We start from the raw sequence: 13,601 nt of genomic DNA, 5'->3' as shown, positions 1-13,601 counted from the left end.
TTAAATAGCGCAACTTCTAGGTTATCTAAAACATCTGATTCAAAACTACCATGTTTGGGCCATCGTAAAACACCATATTTCCTTGTATAACGGACCCATACTTCATTAAAGGTAATGGGACCTACACCATGCTTTGAATAGAGCTCATAAGTTGGAGTTCCAACCGGAGGTATCGGACACGAGTCCTCCAATCTGGAATCCCTATTACAACTACAACAAAACCATTTCCTAAATTTGCTAAAACCAGGCATCTTTTAGCTCACTAGTCTTGCTTCAAACTTCAAGGGGTTATCAAAAAATGATACACTCGCAAATATACGAACCCCTCGATTTCAACTATTGCAATGGCCGAATCAAACCAAGAAACAAAACAAATTTGTGGGAGCGACCCACTTATACTTAACCAAAATGTCTGTCATGCCACCAGAAGACCGTCTAACGTCTCGCCTTACAAATCATCACAAGAGGGTCCAAGACAGGGCGACAGTCAGGGCAGCAGTCCTTCGCAGCCGTCGGAAAGGGGAAGCCTCGCAGAAAAAAAACCTTCAGTCCACGTCGACATGCAGGGGTCGATGAAGTGACGGCCGTCCTTCAGAATTTCCTCACGGGGCTCCTCACAATCTTCGGGCTTGGACCAGTACCGCTGAAGTCACCCCATGTTGGGCGCCAGTTGAAGAACCGGGGTTTAACCCAGCAGCGTCAGGGGCACGCCTAAGATCTTCGAGTTCACCTGTCTTGGTATACAGAGACACGGAATACTTCTGGATGGCATCAGAGACCAAGTTTATTAACTGCAGCTAGTAACAGTGATCCTAGAAATACATCACGGTGTAAATTCTCAGGAGACTGCTCATTTTACTAAGGCCAGACGTCTCCTTTTATACCCAATATTCACATTATAAATGTACACTCACTGCACAAAATTCTAGCCAATAAGGTACATTTTCAAACAAAGTGTTGCATAACAAAAACTCAATTTACAGTATCCCAACCCAAAAGTTAATTATTAGGAATGTCCCAATTTCAATCTCCACAAGTCGGACAAACCTATAATTGAAAGCATAACCCACCCATGTAATGAAGAAACATAAAAAAGAAACGGTAACAGATGCTGAACAAGATAAAGCATGTTCAAGGAAACTAAAAGTTAACGATGTCCTGAACATTGATTGGCAATCTCAGACAAAGATCGATCAGGGAAATTGGCTTTGCGTGGTCAGTTTCAGGTGAAGAGGTCAGTTTCTTACAGTTCATTTCAGAGTCAAAAAGAAACCTAGTTAATGTATACATGACTAAGAAGGCCAGGCCACTTTATTCGCCAGGCTACCTTCACAGGCCTACGTGAGGGCAACACAAAATGGTGGCACAGAACAAAATGGAGTCAGACTCGAGAATTACAGAACTTCAGAACCACAAAACAGAGCAGAAGCCTGGACAGAGTCAAAGGTGATGTCCGAAAGGAACTACGTCTGACGTTCCATAGACTCCAGCAAATCCGGACAACTGCCCCCCTCCTGCATCATGGAAAACAAAGTCTTAAAGTCAGCCAGCAAAGACTGAGCGATGTAGGCACCATACACCCCTGAACGAATGGCCAGGTGAGAGCCTGCATAGGATTTCTTCAGCGCAGAGTCTATCTTTTTATCCACTCCATTCTTCAGGATATATTCATCTGCCATAGAAGGCCGTGCCACCAGACTAGCAACAATCGAATCCACCAGCACAGAATCGGGCAAGGCATCCTCCATATCCGGCAAAGGATAGAGCTTGGACATAAACCTGGGCATCGTAATATGGTCCGGGTCCTTCCATTCCTTTAGGAGAACATCCATCACAAAGGGGTGGATAGGCAAAGAAGAAGCAACAGGCTTCCGAAAGTGCGGCAGAACAGAGTCCCAGGAGGTGCTGGGGACAGAGTCATCAGGGAAACCAATATTCTCCCGAACATGAGAAAGAAGGTCAGGCAACAGTTCCCTGGAAATGTACTTGCCCTTGAGATCCACCACACCCAAGGAAGACTCATTATAGGAACCAGACGAAGAAATATCAGAATAAAGGTCAGCAGCAGTCTCAGTGCGACCCCCAACACACTTTTTGGAAGCCCGAATATCAGACAAGGTCTCAAATATCAGGCGCTTCAATCTGGTATCATACAATCTGGCATGCTTCGCAAACGGAGCAGAGTCCCCACTGTCCGGAGGAGAAGAGGAAGACCGGACAGGAGAGACATGCTTTCTCTTCCTGTGGTGCTTCCCCATAGTTATGGAGGAACCTCTGGAACCAGCAATCCGAACAGACATGGGTCCCACAGTATGCATCCTAAGCACACCACAGGCAATGAACAACCCTCCAAACTCCCGCCAAATAAAGGAAACTGCACTCACCCATCAGCTGACTCTGTAGCATCAAACAACGAGGAATAAGGAGGGGCGGAAACGAATGATAAGCTCCCATCAAGCAGCCGCAGAAGGTGAAATCAGCCTGAAGGCCCAAACTGATGATGTCAAACCAGCAAGACCCCGGGGACGTGAAGTGGCCCCGACAACCAACCAGGGAGGAAGACGAGTACGCTGGAGCCCAACCAGGTGCCCGAACAAGCGAAAATGAGCAGAGGAGCTCACGAAGGCGAAGCGTCCGGTCCCGCTGCATCCGGAAAACAAAGCGACAACAGGGATCCTAGAAACCCACCAAGAAGGAGACTAGCGCAACAGGAGCCCAGATGAAACTGCACTGAAAATCCAGGAAGGAACCAGGAACTTCCCGATCCACAGCCCGCGCTGGAAAGAGAGGTCAACATACTTTCAGGAAGAAAACCGGGGGACCCGAGAAGCCCAGCAACCCAAGTCCCCCGCACCAAGGGCAAGTCCAGGAGGCCCAGCAGCCCGGCTCCCAAAATCCTGCGGCGGTCCATGAGCACCCCCAGAGCCCGGCAAAGGGGGAAACCACAGGACAAGCGTAGCAGGTAAGTGCCCAGCACTCACCCAAGCGTCTCCCATCAGTATCCACTGACAGGAAACTAAACAGGTTGTGCTTCTAGTGGTGAGGTATATTATAGCACCTGGCAGGAAGGTGGGTGGAGTCTAAAAAGCGTTTCCTGTTTTGTTTCCTGTCTAGTGGAATACCTCATGAGTGATGACTGGGTCGAGGATGAGGGACGTAGAGGTAATCTTTCAGCTTTATTAACACCCAGAGAAAAAAGACTGCATTGTAGAGCAAATCAGTAGTGACCCATAACAAGAGTGAGTCTCCCAGTCTCTCTGTTTGTCTTCAGCCATGTCCAGAACAAAAGACTGAGACACAGCCTGACAAAGTTGAACTTGAGGTCTTGAGAGTTTCTGTCCAACTTACACTTGTGGTAAACACTATGGAGCCTCTTTTCCTCCTTCCAGAGGTCATGCAGAGCGACGAATGGAGGAAAGGTGATCCGTTGGCTAATGTGAAAGGACATAATGATGTGAAGGAGGAAAACCAGCTGGGTCCTCAACTCCAGCTTGTCTGGAAAGAAAGGAGTGCAGGTCAGATGCACTGATGTCCCCTGCAGTTGACTTAATGATGACTTAATGATGAAAAGGAAGACCGTTTTCAATGTGAAGATGACACATGTATGTACTTTTTTTGTTTCCTTCTGAAGACATGAGCTTTTCCCTCAGCCAGTCAGCTGAAGATATTTCCCTAAGCACAGCAAGCCTGTCGCCTCTTCTGATGTCTGAATTCATCAATCAGCGTCCTCAAAGATGACCATTTATATTTCACCAAGTGTAAGGTGGAGCATGACATCCACAGCACATCGATTTTCATAAATGTTGATCTATTTAAGTTAAAGACAAGCTCTTGGCTAAAATCTGCTGATTACGCAGCAGATAATGAATTATGTGACAAATGCAGCAAATTCATCTTTATGCAGAAAAAAGCTAAAGCCGTGGAATCACGGTTTTTGCACTTGCCCTGCCTATTAACAAGCGCCAAGCAGCAGCACCCATGTAACCAATCAATCTGACTCCTAAACCCATTGCCGGAGAAATGTGTTTTTATTTTTTTTAACCACTGTTACTTGCGCCCTTTCTCCTTCACCTAATGGGATTCTAGTTTTTGAACCTATAAAAACCGGTTCCTTTGGTCTATTTTTCCTGCTGCTGCTTTCTTTTTTCAAATACCTCCACCTGTTTGGAAAACGTTTACTGATGCCACTGTGGTGTGGTCTTATGTATCTGAGAGTAGTGCTAGAGAAACTTGGGAAAATCTAAAAGTCAGAATAAATTGGCTGTCAACTTTTTTTGTGGTTATACTTCTTCCTATGTACCGATCATGCTTTCAACAGTGGCGCAGACCTACTGCCACCCAGGGCGGCCCCTAAGTCTGCGGCCCCCAGATCGGCAGCATGCCAAAACGCCCGGTAGCCAGTCCGGCCCTTGGCCCGGTGCAGGTAGGCGGGGGAAGGAGGGGTGGCGGTGACCAACGGACAACTTGTTGGGGAGGGGGTGGGTTGCGGCCGGCTTGTTCGCGGGGGTTGTGGTTGACAGACACGACTTGCTCACCTCCGTCGCCCCCAAAAAGAGTGACGCCCGGGGCAGACCACCCCCCTAACTAAAGTTTGATCAGAAGTACAGTGTTGCTTGAACACATTTCAGAGTGGGAGTGCTGTCATCAATGTTACATCACTGAAGTCATAGGGATTGTGAAAATTCCAAGCCTCACACAAAAAGAACATGTGTAGAAAATGTATTCAACAGGACAGTGTGTAGCATGTAGCTGGTGGTGCTTTTTTGGGAATCACTGTCACAACTATATTACTAAAGTTTGATGTTTACCGCACTGTCATTTACAGACAGCCCTCTTTCCTTTGAAATGGCCACTAAATTTGCTCATCCAGTTTTTTACTGAATAAAAGGGCACAAGAGATAATGTGTAGAAATCGAGTTTTCAGGAAATATGTCTTGATTTATTTTGATCCTATTAAAATCTTTGTTTTTAACACACTTCAGAATTACAAAAAGTGTGCTTCATTTGTGCTTTCCAAACCGCTCATATAGGCTGACATTTTTGAACAGTTCATTACATGTATTTAATGTTAGTATGTGTTAGAAAAAATTACATCTACTGTACTCCTGCAAGGTAAAATAGCTCAATTTGAAAAATCATCTTGTTTTGCTGAACAGCCATTTGCCAGAAGTAATTGCCTAACATGTGATCACTGTCTTTGAAGCACAGCAAATATTATCAGATAAAAAGAAAATGTAAAGGAATCGTTATTGCTGTCACCTTCTGAACCATAGCAAGGTTATTCTGTGGGTGTTGCAGCACCCCGAGCACCGATAATTCCAGCATCTATGCATAACAGTTAAATTAAATAGATTTGAAAATTGTGGACATTATATTTTTTACTGGTTTGAAGAGAGAGAAATGTGTTACATATTTTCAATGAATAGATCTAAAACAAATATAAAGAATATCCAGTAGATGGCAGCCCAGACCACACGAACGCCTTCAGCCATAATCTTTTCCTGCCATGTGATGTATTCACTGTCAGTCAGCTGATTCACAGGAAACAGGAACAAATGAAACGAGTAACGGCAAAAAGATCAGAACTGTGGGAGTCCGCGGTTCTGCAACATTTCGGCTGAATTGTCTGGAGTGAAGTCCCAGAGGCGGGGGATGTGTCGCACTATGATTTTTCTGACATGCTTGGTGTTGTTACTGGCTGTGGTTTGTTGTGCACGAGAAAAGACTGGAACATTTACTCAGCATGGCTGGCCAGTGCCGTACAAGTGAGTACATTCATCTGCACGGTACTGAAAGTTTTTTATTCATTACCCTTAGGTTTGTTAGGTAAGTGTATAAATGAAGCTGAGGTTACAGGTGCTTACTTTTTCAAAAGATTCAAAGCACATTGAGCTTCTCTTCAAACAGTGCGACTTTTTTTTCTCCTAAATTCAGTCTGCAAGAATATTACAGGTGCCAAACGGCCCGGAGGAGCACTTTCCGCAAATTTATTTAACCAACACCAGTACTTGTGCGTTCTCAGACACGTAGTTTCGCTTTCTCGTTGAAAATTGTGGGCGTAAACGTTTAAGGGCACAAAATGCCATTGGCTAAAACGTCAGGACTTTATCACACTGCCACAGGTAACATGGGACAGCCGTTTATGTCCTGCAAATTGGAAACAGTAACTTGTGTATTAATTGTAATAGTCGATGCCTGTTCTCATCCACTATTGAAAAAGGGTTACCTAAGATCAGAGAGGGTTGACACTGGAACCTCGTGGATGCAAATGGGCTCCTCGGGTAAGATAGCACTCTACTCCATTTATAAGGGTAAAAAGCTGCTTTAGTAGAACAGGTCTGGAAACTGATCAGAACCCAATATCCCTAGGCAAGTGCCTTACAAAACTAATAAAAATCTCACTAATACATTACAAAACTTCCTAATCTAACTCGCCCTTCTGAAATCTCACCCCCCTCAAAAAATACCTCCTTTCACACCCAAACCAGTCATACAACTTCTGTCCCCACTGACGTCACCAAAACACTCCCCTGTAGCCTTTGCCCAATCCATCCCTTTTCTCTTTGACCTATCGCGACCTCCCTTGAGCAGTGTTCCCCTCCCGTTGAGAGCCCCCACACAATTTTCCCGTTGCTATGCAGCCAGGAAAACCCACACGTTTGTTTGTTTAATACATTAGCACAGTTAATTAAAACCATTGCAATACAATGTGATCGTAGCACTGTTACCACATTAAAAGCAAAGCGAAGCAAACCATCAAATTTCAATTCATACACATATTACTTATGAGACAGCTTTCCTGCCCCACACCCCAACTCTACCCTGAACAAAATCTTGAATAAAGAACCCCCAGAAAACAGTGTCATTAACTTCAGAACTTCTCACCCAACAGTTCCAATCCTTAACTGCATCTCTAAAAGATAATACTCATTGCCAAATATCGACAAGTGAACCCCATTCTGGCGGAACAAAGACTGTTCTTCCTGGAGAATCCACTGTATGTTTCAGTACCGAAATACCCATCATTTTACAGAAACCTCAAATTTCTCTTTTGTCCTTTCTTTTTGTCTTCTCAATTACCCACGGGATCTCCTAGCACCCCTCCACAATCTTCTTTGTACCAACTCAGTCCATAGTATGTGTTCCTGACCTGCATTCTTTAATCTTGACAAAATCCATCTTCATTGCATTTTGTAATCCAGTGCCGGACAAAGAAATCAAATAATTTGCCCCAAGATGGAGAACCGATAAATCTCAGCACTCCCTACCTGTCTTACTTTTTGCCAGCATGCTCAACGAATACCGCTCTTTCCCCACCAAGAAACTACAACCCTTGCTTTATCAAGTCCAAGTTGTCTGTCGAATATCCTGGCCTCTGCTTGTTTTGCCACCAAAGAAACCAAGGAATGTCCTGCAATATACACAGCAGAAGCAGTACTGCATGCCTCCAGCACCATTTATGAAAGGGAAAACAACAGTTAATAAAGGGCACTAAACAGAAAAGATCAAAATGTGCCTTATTTAGAAACACACTTCTCAGCGATAACCATTTGACTGCCACCTACCAAGTTGTTTTACTGTTTCATCAGAAACACCAAGTCGCTAGGGGCTCTGTCACTGTAACAATCCTAAATTAATGTGTTTAATACTCAAAAGCACACAAAGTCAAGACCCCCAAACATGCCTTAACACATGTAAACCTGATACGAGGTCAAGCTAGAACCTAAGTGCACAGACTCCACCTACCTGAAAACTGGACAACATGCTCTTGGAACTGTTCTGATCATAACAACCTCCTGACCCCTCCCCAACTGGTAAGTTTTCCTATGAGATAACCATATTCTAATTTCATCAGATGAAGCCACAAGATTCTTCCTTAACAAACCAACTTTTCATCTCAAACCCAACAACTCTGAGATATAAAAACCTCCATGAAAAAAAACATACACAAGGGCAAACTGTGCCACTTCCAAGGAAGAAAAACAAAACAAGATTACTTCTAAATAATGTCTAAAAGAAACTTACCTGAAATAGGTCTACGCCTGTTACATAGGGCAACCCCTTTTTTAGCCCACACTGCCAATATCCTTCGACATACTTATTATTATTGATTATTATTTTTTTTATTTAACGATTTGTAGAGCGCCTGGTGACCCGGAGGCATCCCCGCGCTATATTGTTTGTGGGAACCAGAAGAGAGAGGAGAGAGGGAGGAGGGGACTTTATTTTGGAAATAAGAGCGTTTTCAGTTTTTTTCTAAAGATCAGATAATTCGGTTCCAGCCTAAGGGTGCGGGGAAGAGAGTTCCACCCGGCGGATGCCTTCACGGAGAAGCGTCGGCCGCCGGTCCGTGTCTTCCTGTATCTGGGGATGTTGGCCAGACGCTCATTCTCAGATCGAAGGGATCTGGGGGCCTTGTAAGGAGTGACAAGGTCACTGAGGATCGCAGGGCCGACGCCATTCAGCAATTTATGTGCAGTACACAGGGCCTTAAATTCGACCCTTTGACGCACTGGGAGCCAGTGTAGGGCCCTGATTGCTGGTTTGGCTGATACTCTGGAGGGAAGGTTCATAAGTAGTCGGGCGGCTGCATTCTGTGTGCTTTGGAGTTTAGCCATGGTAGCCTCTGGGGCACCCAGATATACCATGTTGCTGTAATCCAACCGCGCCAGTATTAAACCTTGGACTAGGAGTTTCCTAGATAGGGGGGGAGTAATGGGAGGATCCTGCGGGTAGTGCGCATAAGCCCGAAACAGGTACCTGCTGTTTTGGATGCTTGGGTTTTCATCAAAAGCTCGGGTTCCAGCCAGACTCCTAAGGTCTTAATTTCTTGTTTCGGGGTAGGAATTTCCCCGAAAACGTCTGGCCAGACCGATGGGGGGATGGTAGCCCATTGCTTGCCCATGAGCATGACTTCGGTCTTTGACCCATTTAATTTAAGTGATGATTCACACATCCAATTGTGAATTTCCGTGAGGCAGTTTGACAGATTGTCCGGGCGGTCGTCCAGTTGGGATAGAGAGACGACCAGCTGCGTATCGTCAGCATAGCTCACTATTTTAATTCCGAAGGGGGTAACCACATCTTCGAGAGGGGCCATATACGCATTAAATAGCGTGGGGCTTAGTGACGACCCCTGGGGGACCCCGCTCGTGAGGGGGAGGGTGGTAGAGTGATGATTGCCATCCCATACCTGGAACGAGTGCCCTACAAGGAAGGACTCTATCCACCTGAGCGCCGACCCTGTGAGCCCTGCTGCAGCCAACCGATGGAGTAGGACACTATGGTTAACTGTGTCGAAGGCTGCACTAAGATCCAGGAGGATCACTGCCACTGACCCTCCTGACATACTTCAATCTTCATCAGATCAGATCCCCCAAAACACTTAAAGTAAAAGGATATGCCTGGCAGTTTACGCAAAATAGTGACCTGTGAAAGACCCATATCAATCTAGATCATCATATATACTGGGATCAGTACACACACTCCTGATCCCTTTGACACGCTGAAAGCTATTTGGATCGAAGAGATAGGCAGAGACCTGACTGATAAGGAATGGGCAATAATATTGGAACATCCCAGGAAGGTGTCGAGGAACTCGAAATTTAAGTTCATCCAAACTATGATACTGCACCGGGCCTATTTGACTCCAGGTAGGCTGGACAAAATGTTCCCGCAAACACAACACTCATGCCCTAGATGCAAAGTGGAGGGGGCGGGTCTTTTACATATGCTGTGGTCATGCCCATTAATAATAGCATATTGGACTGCGGTTCGAGAGGTTATCGGCGAGGTAGCACAACACATGGTTCTAGACACAGTGGAAGCATGTTTGCTAGGTCTACATGAACATAGGTCTAAACACAAGGTACAATTTCGGTTCATAGATCTGGCCATAATACTGGCAATCAGGAATATTACTATGCGATGGAAATCACACAAACCTCCTAGGGTGTACAGCTGGCACGAGGAAATGTTGAGATGGGGCAGCGCAGAGGGCGCAGCACTGTGCAGAGAGGAGGCGAGAGGCCTGCGCAAGACACCGATAGCAATGGAGTGGGAAGTTATGCTGGAGGGCTTGAAATCAACTGAATTTAATCTGGATGTTTAAGTATGCCTAATATGTGATAGTGATATATGCTGCCTATGCCCTTGCATTCACTGAACTGTTAAGATACGGTGTACTCCGACGTGAATACTTTGAATGGAGTCACGGTGCACGCGGTTCGGTATTATTGATATGCAAGAAAAGATGACCAAGTGAGACGGGGAGGGGGGATTTAGTTAAGGGGAGTTGTTTAGTTAAATGTTCTTTAAGATGAATAATGTGCATCACACTATACATATGATACCTGCAACTGACGACTCTATGCATGGCATGACGATGGCTCAGATGGTAGCTTTGGACTCATATTTAAGGATGTCAGACACAAACCAAATAGTATGGGTACATGCTGGCTTATGATCAAACATGCATGATGTATTAATGGCACCACGATATGTAACTGACAATGTGCGAATGTATATGAAACTTTGAAAGTTGAAAATCAAGAAAAATATGTTTTAAAAAAAATCAATCTAGAACATCATGAATTTAGTAAAAGAAAACGTTTTTTCCGTTGGTCAGAATCTGTCTGAAAGCCAATCACTCCTCCAAAGTCAATCCACATGCATCACACCTCTCACACCATTCCGAACGTATTAAAGCACTTATAAAGAAAAACATTTTTTTACACAAAAGACTATATTTATTACTCAATAAAAACAAATATCATTGCACAAAATGTCATTATAATTTCTAAAACCATTTCATAAAAACGCATACATAAAGGAAGATCATATCATACGGCTACAACAATCCTCCAGGAGAAAAAACATAGACAACAAACTTTGTCTTATAAGTGTTAATTTGGATCCTGTTTAGACAACAAAGGGCATAGATCTTAATTCCCTGTCACGAATACACTGTTGAACTTTTCAAATTTAACAGAAAAGTAGAGCGTCAACGCGTATCAGTGGTATATTTTCAAGCAAACCACCTTCATCAGGACAAGAGTAATTTTTTTCTCCTTTGTTGCCATGTTCGGACATGTCCCACAAGCTCTCAGCAAAACAGTGGCCTCCCACACTGAAGAATATCTCACCATGGTGTCTTCACTGGCAATAAATTCATTAACAGAATCTCTTTGAGACCAAAACAGAAGATGTATCAATCTTAACTCCCCATGTCGTTTTTGGGGAACCAGGACCAATTGTGACATTGTAAGATTTTCTAATTGCCACTCTTAGAACGGGCCCACAATCCTGACTTCCTTCTCCAATTTTTGTCTAACCACATCTGCATTAGCCACCACTGATCTCAAGTTGTTTGCCCAAGTTCTCTGTCTCTGCCCTTGATAACACAACCAAAAACCTTCTGAAATCCCCCAAAACAGACAGAGCTTCTGCATGCCTGGGATATAATTGAAGCCAGTAATCCATAATATCAAACTCAATTGGAGTAGGGCCTTTTTCCACCACTTGCTGTTGTCTTTTCCCCCATCAGTACCCATGTATTGCCTCGTTGCCAATTCAAAGCTAAATTTCCCATGCTTTTAACTACTGGATGCCTCCTTCCACAATTTGCACTGTCATGCTGAATTCTACATCGAGCTCTGGTACAACTTCCTCTATTAAAGGACCAACATATGCCATTCTATATAAATTGTCCCCTGCCAGCTATAACCACCCCAAGATGGGTGGCATGCCCTTGAATGGGCTTGATTTGTAATGGTGAACCACTAGCCTCATTAATTGAAATCACACCTCTTCAATCTCTCGCGGTTCTTTCTCTGTATTCACTGCCAAGCAATCCCTGAACTCATCATATCGAAAGCATGCAAAACCACCATAATCAACTTTGAATCTCTTACCAACATCTATGTATTTAAACATTGCAGCAGTCTCCAGATGGCTTATACAGAAAAACACTGGCATATACTAAAAATAACGATGTCCAATTTTAAATGGTTGTGGGAACTTTAGGACGCTTGTCAGCTTCCGTTACTCCTCTTTGGAACATCTTTCACTTGTAACTCCCTATATAAGAGATTGAAAACGTCTATAAATTCTCTTTTCTACATTTTCTTGCAGCTATGTTATACCATGTAAGGCAAATTGTTATTTTTAACACTACCCCCGGAACCATCTTGCTGTTATCCCCTCATGTGTGTGTTTCTGCCTCCTTGCTCCCAATCTTGTCATCACTCACAATTTTCTTTGTCCTCCTGCGACTTCAATGTGTCCTTCTTACAGTTCTTACATTGTGACCCCTCACCTTGTTTAAGTTCCTCAGCAGCAACAAGAACCTTTGTTGGGCTGTTAACCACACCTACCGATACCATCAGAAGTACCTGTTGAGCCCTCCTTTTAACTTCTGAATACACACTACACTGATTCTTACTGGACCTCAAGAGACTCTGACATTGTTTTATCCTCTCTCCTATTTTTAGTTGTCCCTGCGCATCTTCTTCTATCTGTTCTCTGCTGTCCTTAAACTGCAATATACCAAATCTCTTTCCTCCGTTAGAACCCTTACCCAGTGTGTGTGACACCTCTGCCTGTACAGTCTCTTCTCCATCTCTTACATTCTCCACCTTCTAGTGAAAGCTCTCATCCTCCTAATCCAACAACTTCTCCATCTGCATATCTCATGCTTCTGCACATACTTAACCACTTGTGCTTGGCTGTACCCCATCCCCAACACCACCATCATCCATCCAATATGAAAGTGATTGAGGTCTCGCTCTCAGGAAGGTCCCTTCGGATCCATCCTTCTCTTCAGGACTGGTGCCCCCAAGTGGTCCTGGACTTCACTGGTGTCTGGAAACATTAACTTACCTCAGAAACCCTCGTTGCACTAGGCTAACTGCTCACAGCGCCTAGTCTGAAAGGCAAGACATACCAAGGGGCCAGGGGCGTAACACAGGCCCCCGCAGCCCACGCAGTGCGGGGGGGGGGGGGGGGGCCCAGGCTTCACTATCCAAGGGGGGCCCCTCGTGCCCCCATGCTTCAAAAAAGAAAAGCTTGTGGAAGGCAGCCTGTTTTCCACCAAGCTAAAAGCATAAAAATCCTTGCAATGTTATTGCGGTTTGTACTGTGAGGCCTCGCTCTCAGGAGCTGAACAGGGCCACACAGGGAACAGCATTCCAACCTCCAACCCCCCTCCCTCCCCCCCAGGAAGGGGACTAAATGAAGGGGGCCCCCTCGCTAGGTGAGAGAGAGTCTTGCTCTGTCTTTAAAGCAGCCTGCACGCTCTGACCCAGGACTGAAGCGAAACAATGTTTCAAGTGACATTGTTTCTCTTCTGTCAGAGCACAGGAGGCTCGGAAAGAGGATGGGGGTGGGGGCCCAGTTAAAGCAGGAGGCAGCACAGAGAGGAGAGCTGACGCAGGAGAAGGATTGCAGCTCCCTCCAGGAACAGGATCTGCTGGGACCCATTGGAAGGTAAACACACATTTGCAATATATGGTTTTGCAATATATGCATTTGCATATATGCAAGTCATATATGGTTTGGATTACAATTGTAAATTATGGATTTGTGTTGTGTAGATTAGATCT

At 44.7% G+C, this 13,601-nt stretch overlaps 1 protein-coding gene across 2 annotated transcripts in view; it reads left to right on the top strand.

Annotated features, from left to right (window-relative positions):
* CLN5 (CLN5 lysosomal BMP synthase) overlaps window positions 1-13,601 on the top strand; it is a 224,334-nt gene that overhangs the window by 29,058 nt on the left and 181,675 nt on the right. The window contains exon 1 of one of the 2 annotated variants that reach the window (XM_086934854.1): window positions 5,525-5,765. The exons of the other annotated variant lie outside the window; for it this stretch is intronic. Coding sequence (XP_086790980.1) covers window positions 5,653-5,765 — 113 coding nt within the window. The 5' untranslated portion in view covers window positions 5,525-5,652. Of the gene's footprint in view, window positions 1-5,524; window positions 5,766-13,601 lie in introns of those variants that run through there. 2 annotated transcript variants of the gene reach the window in all.

This window comes from Lissotriton vulgaris, chromosome 8 (assembly GCF_964263255.1).
Source record: "Lissotriton vulgaris chromosome 8, aLisVul1.2, whole genome shotgun sequence".
NCBI lineage: Eukaryota > Metazoa > Chordata > Amphibia > Caudata > Salamandridae > Lissotriton > Lissotriton vulgaris.
Note: the sequence above shows the minus strand (reverse complement) of the source record. Positions and strands in the feature narration are given on the sequence as shown.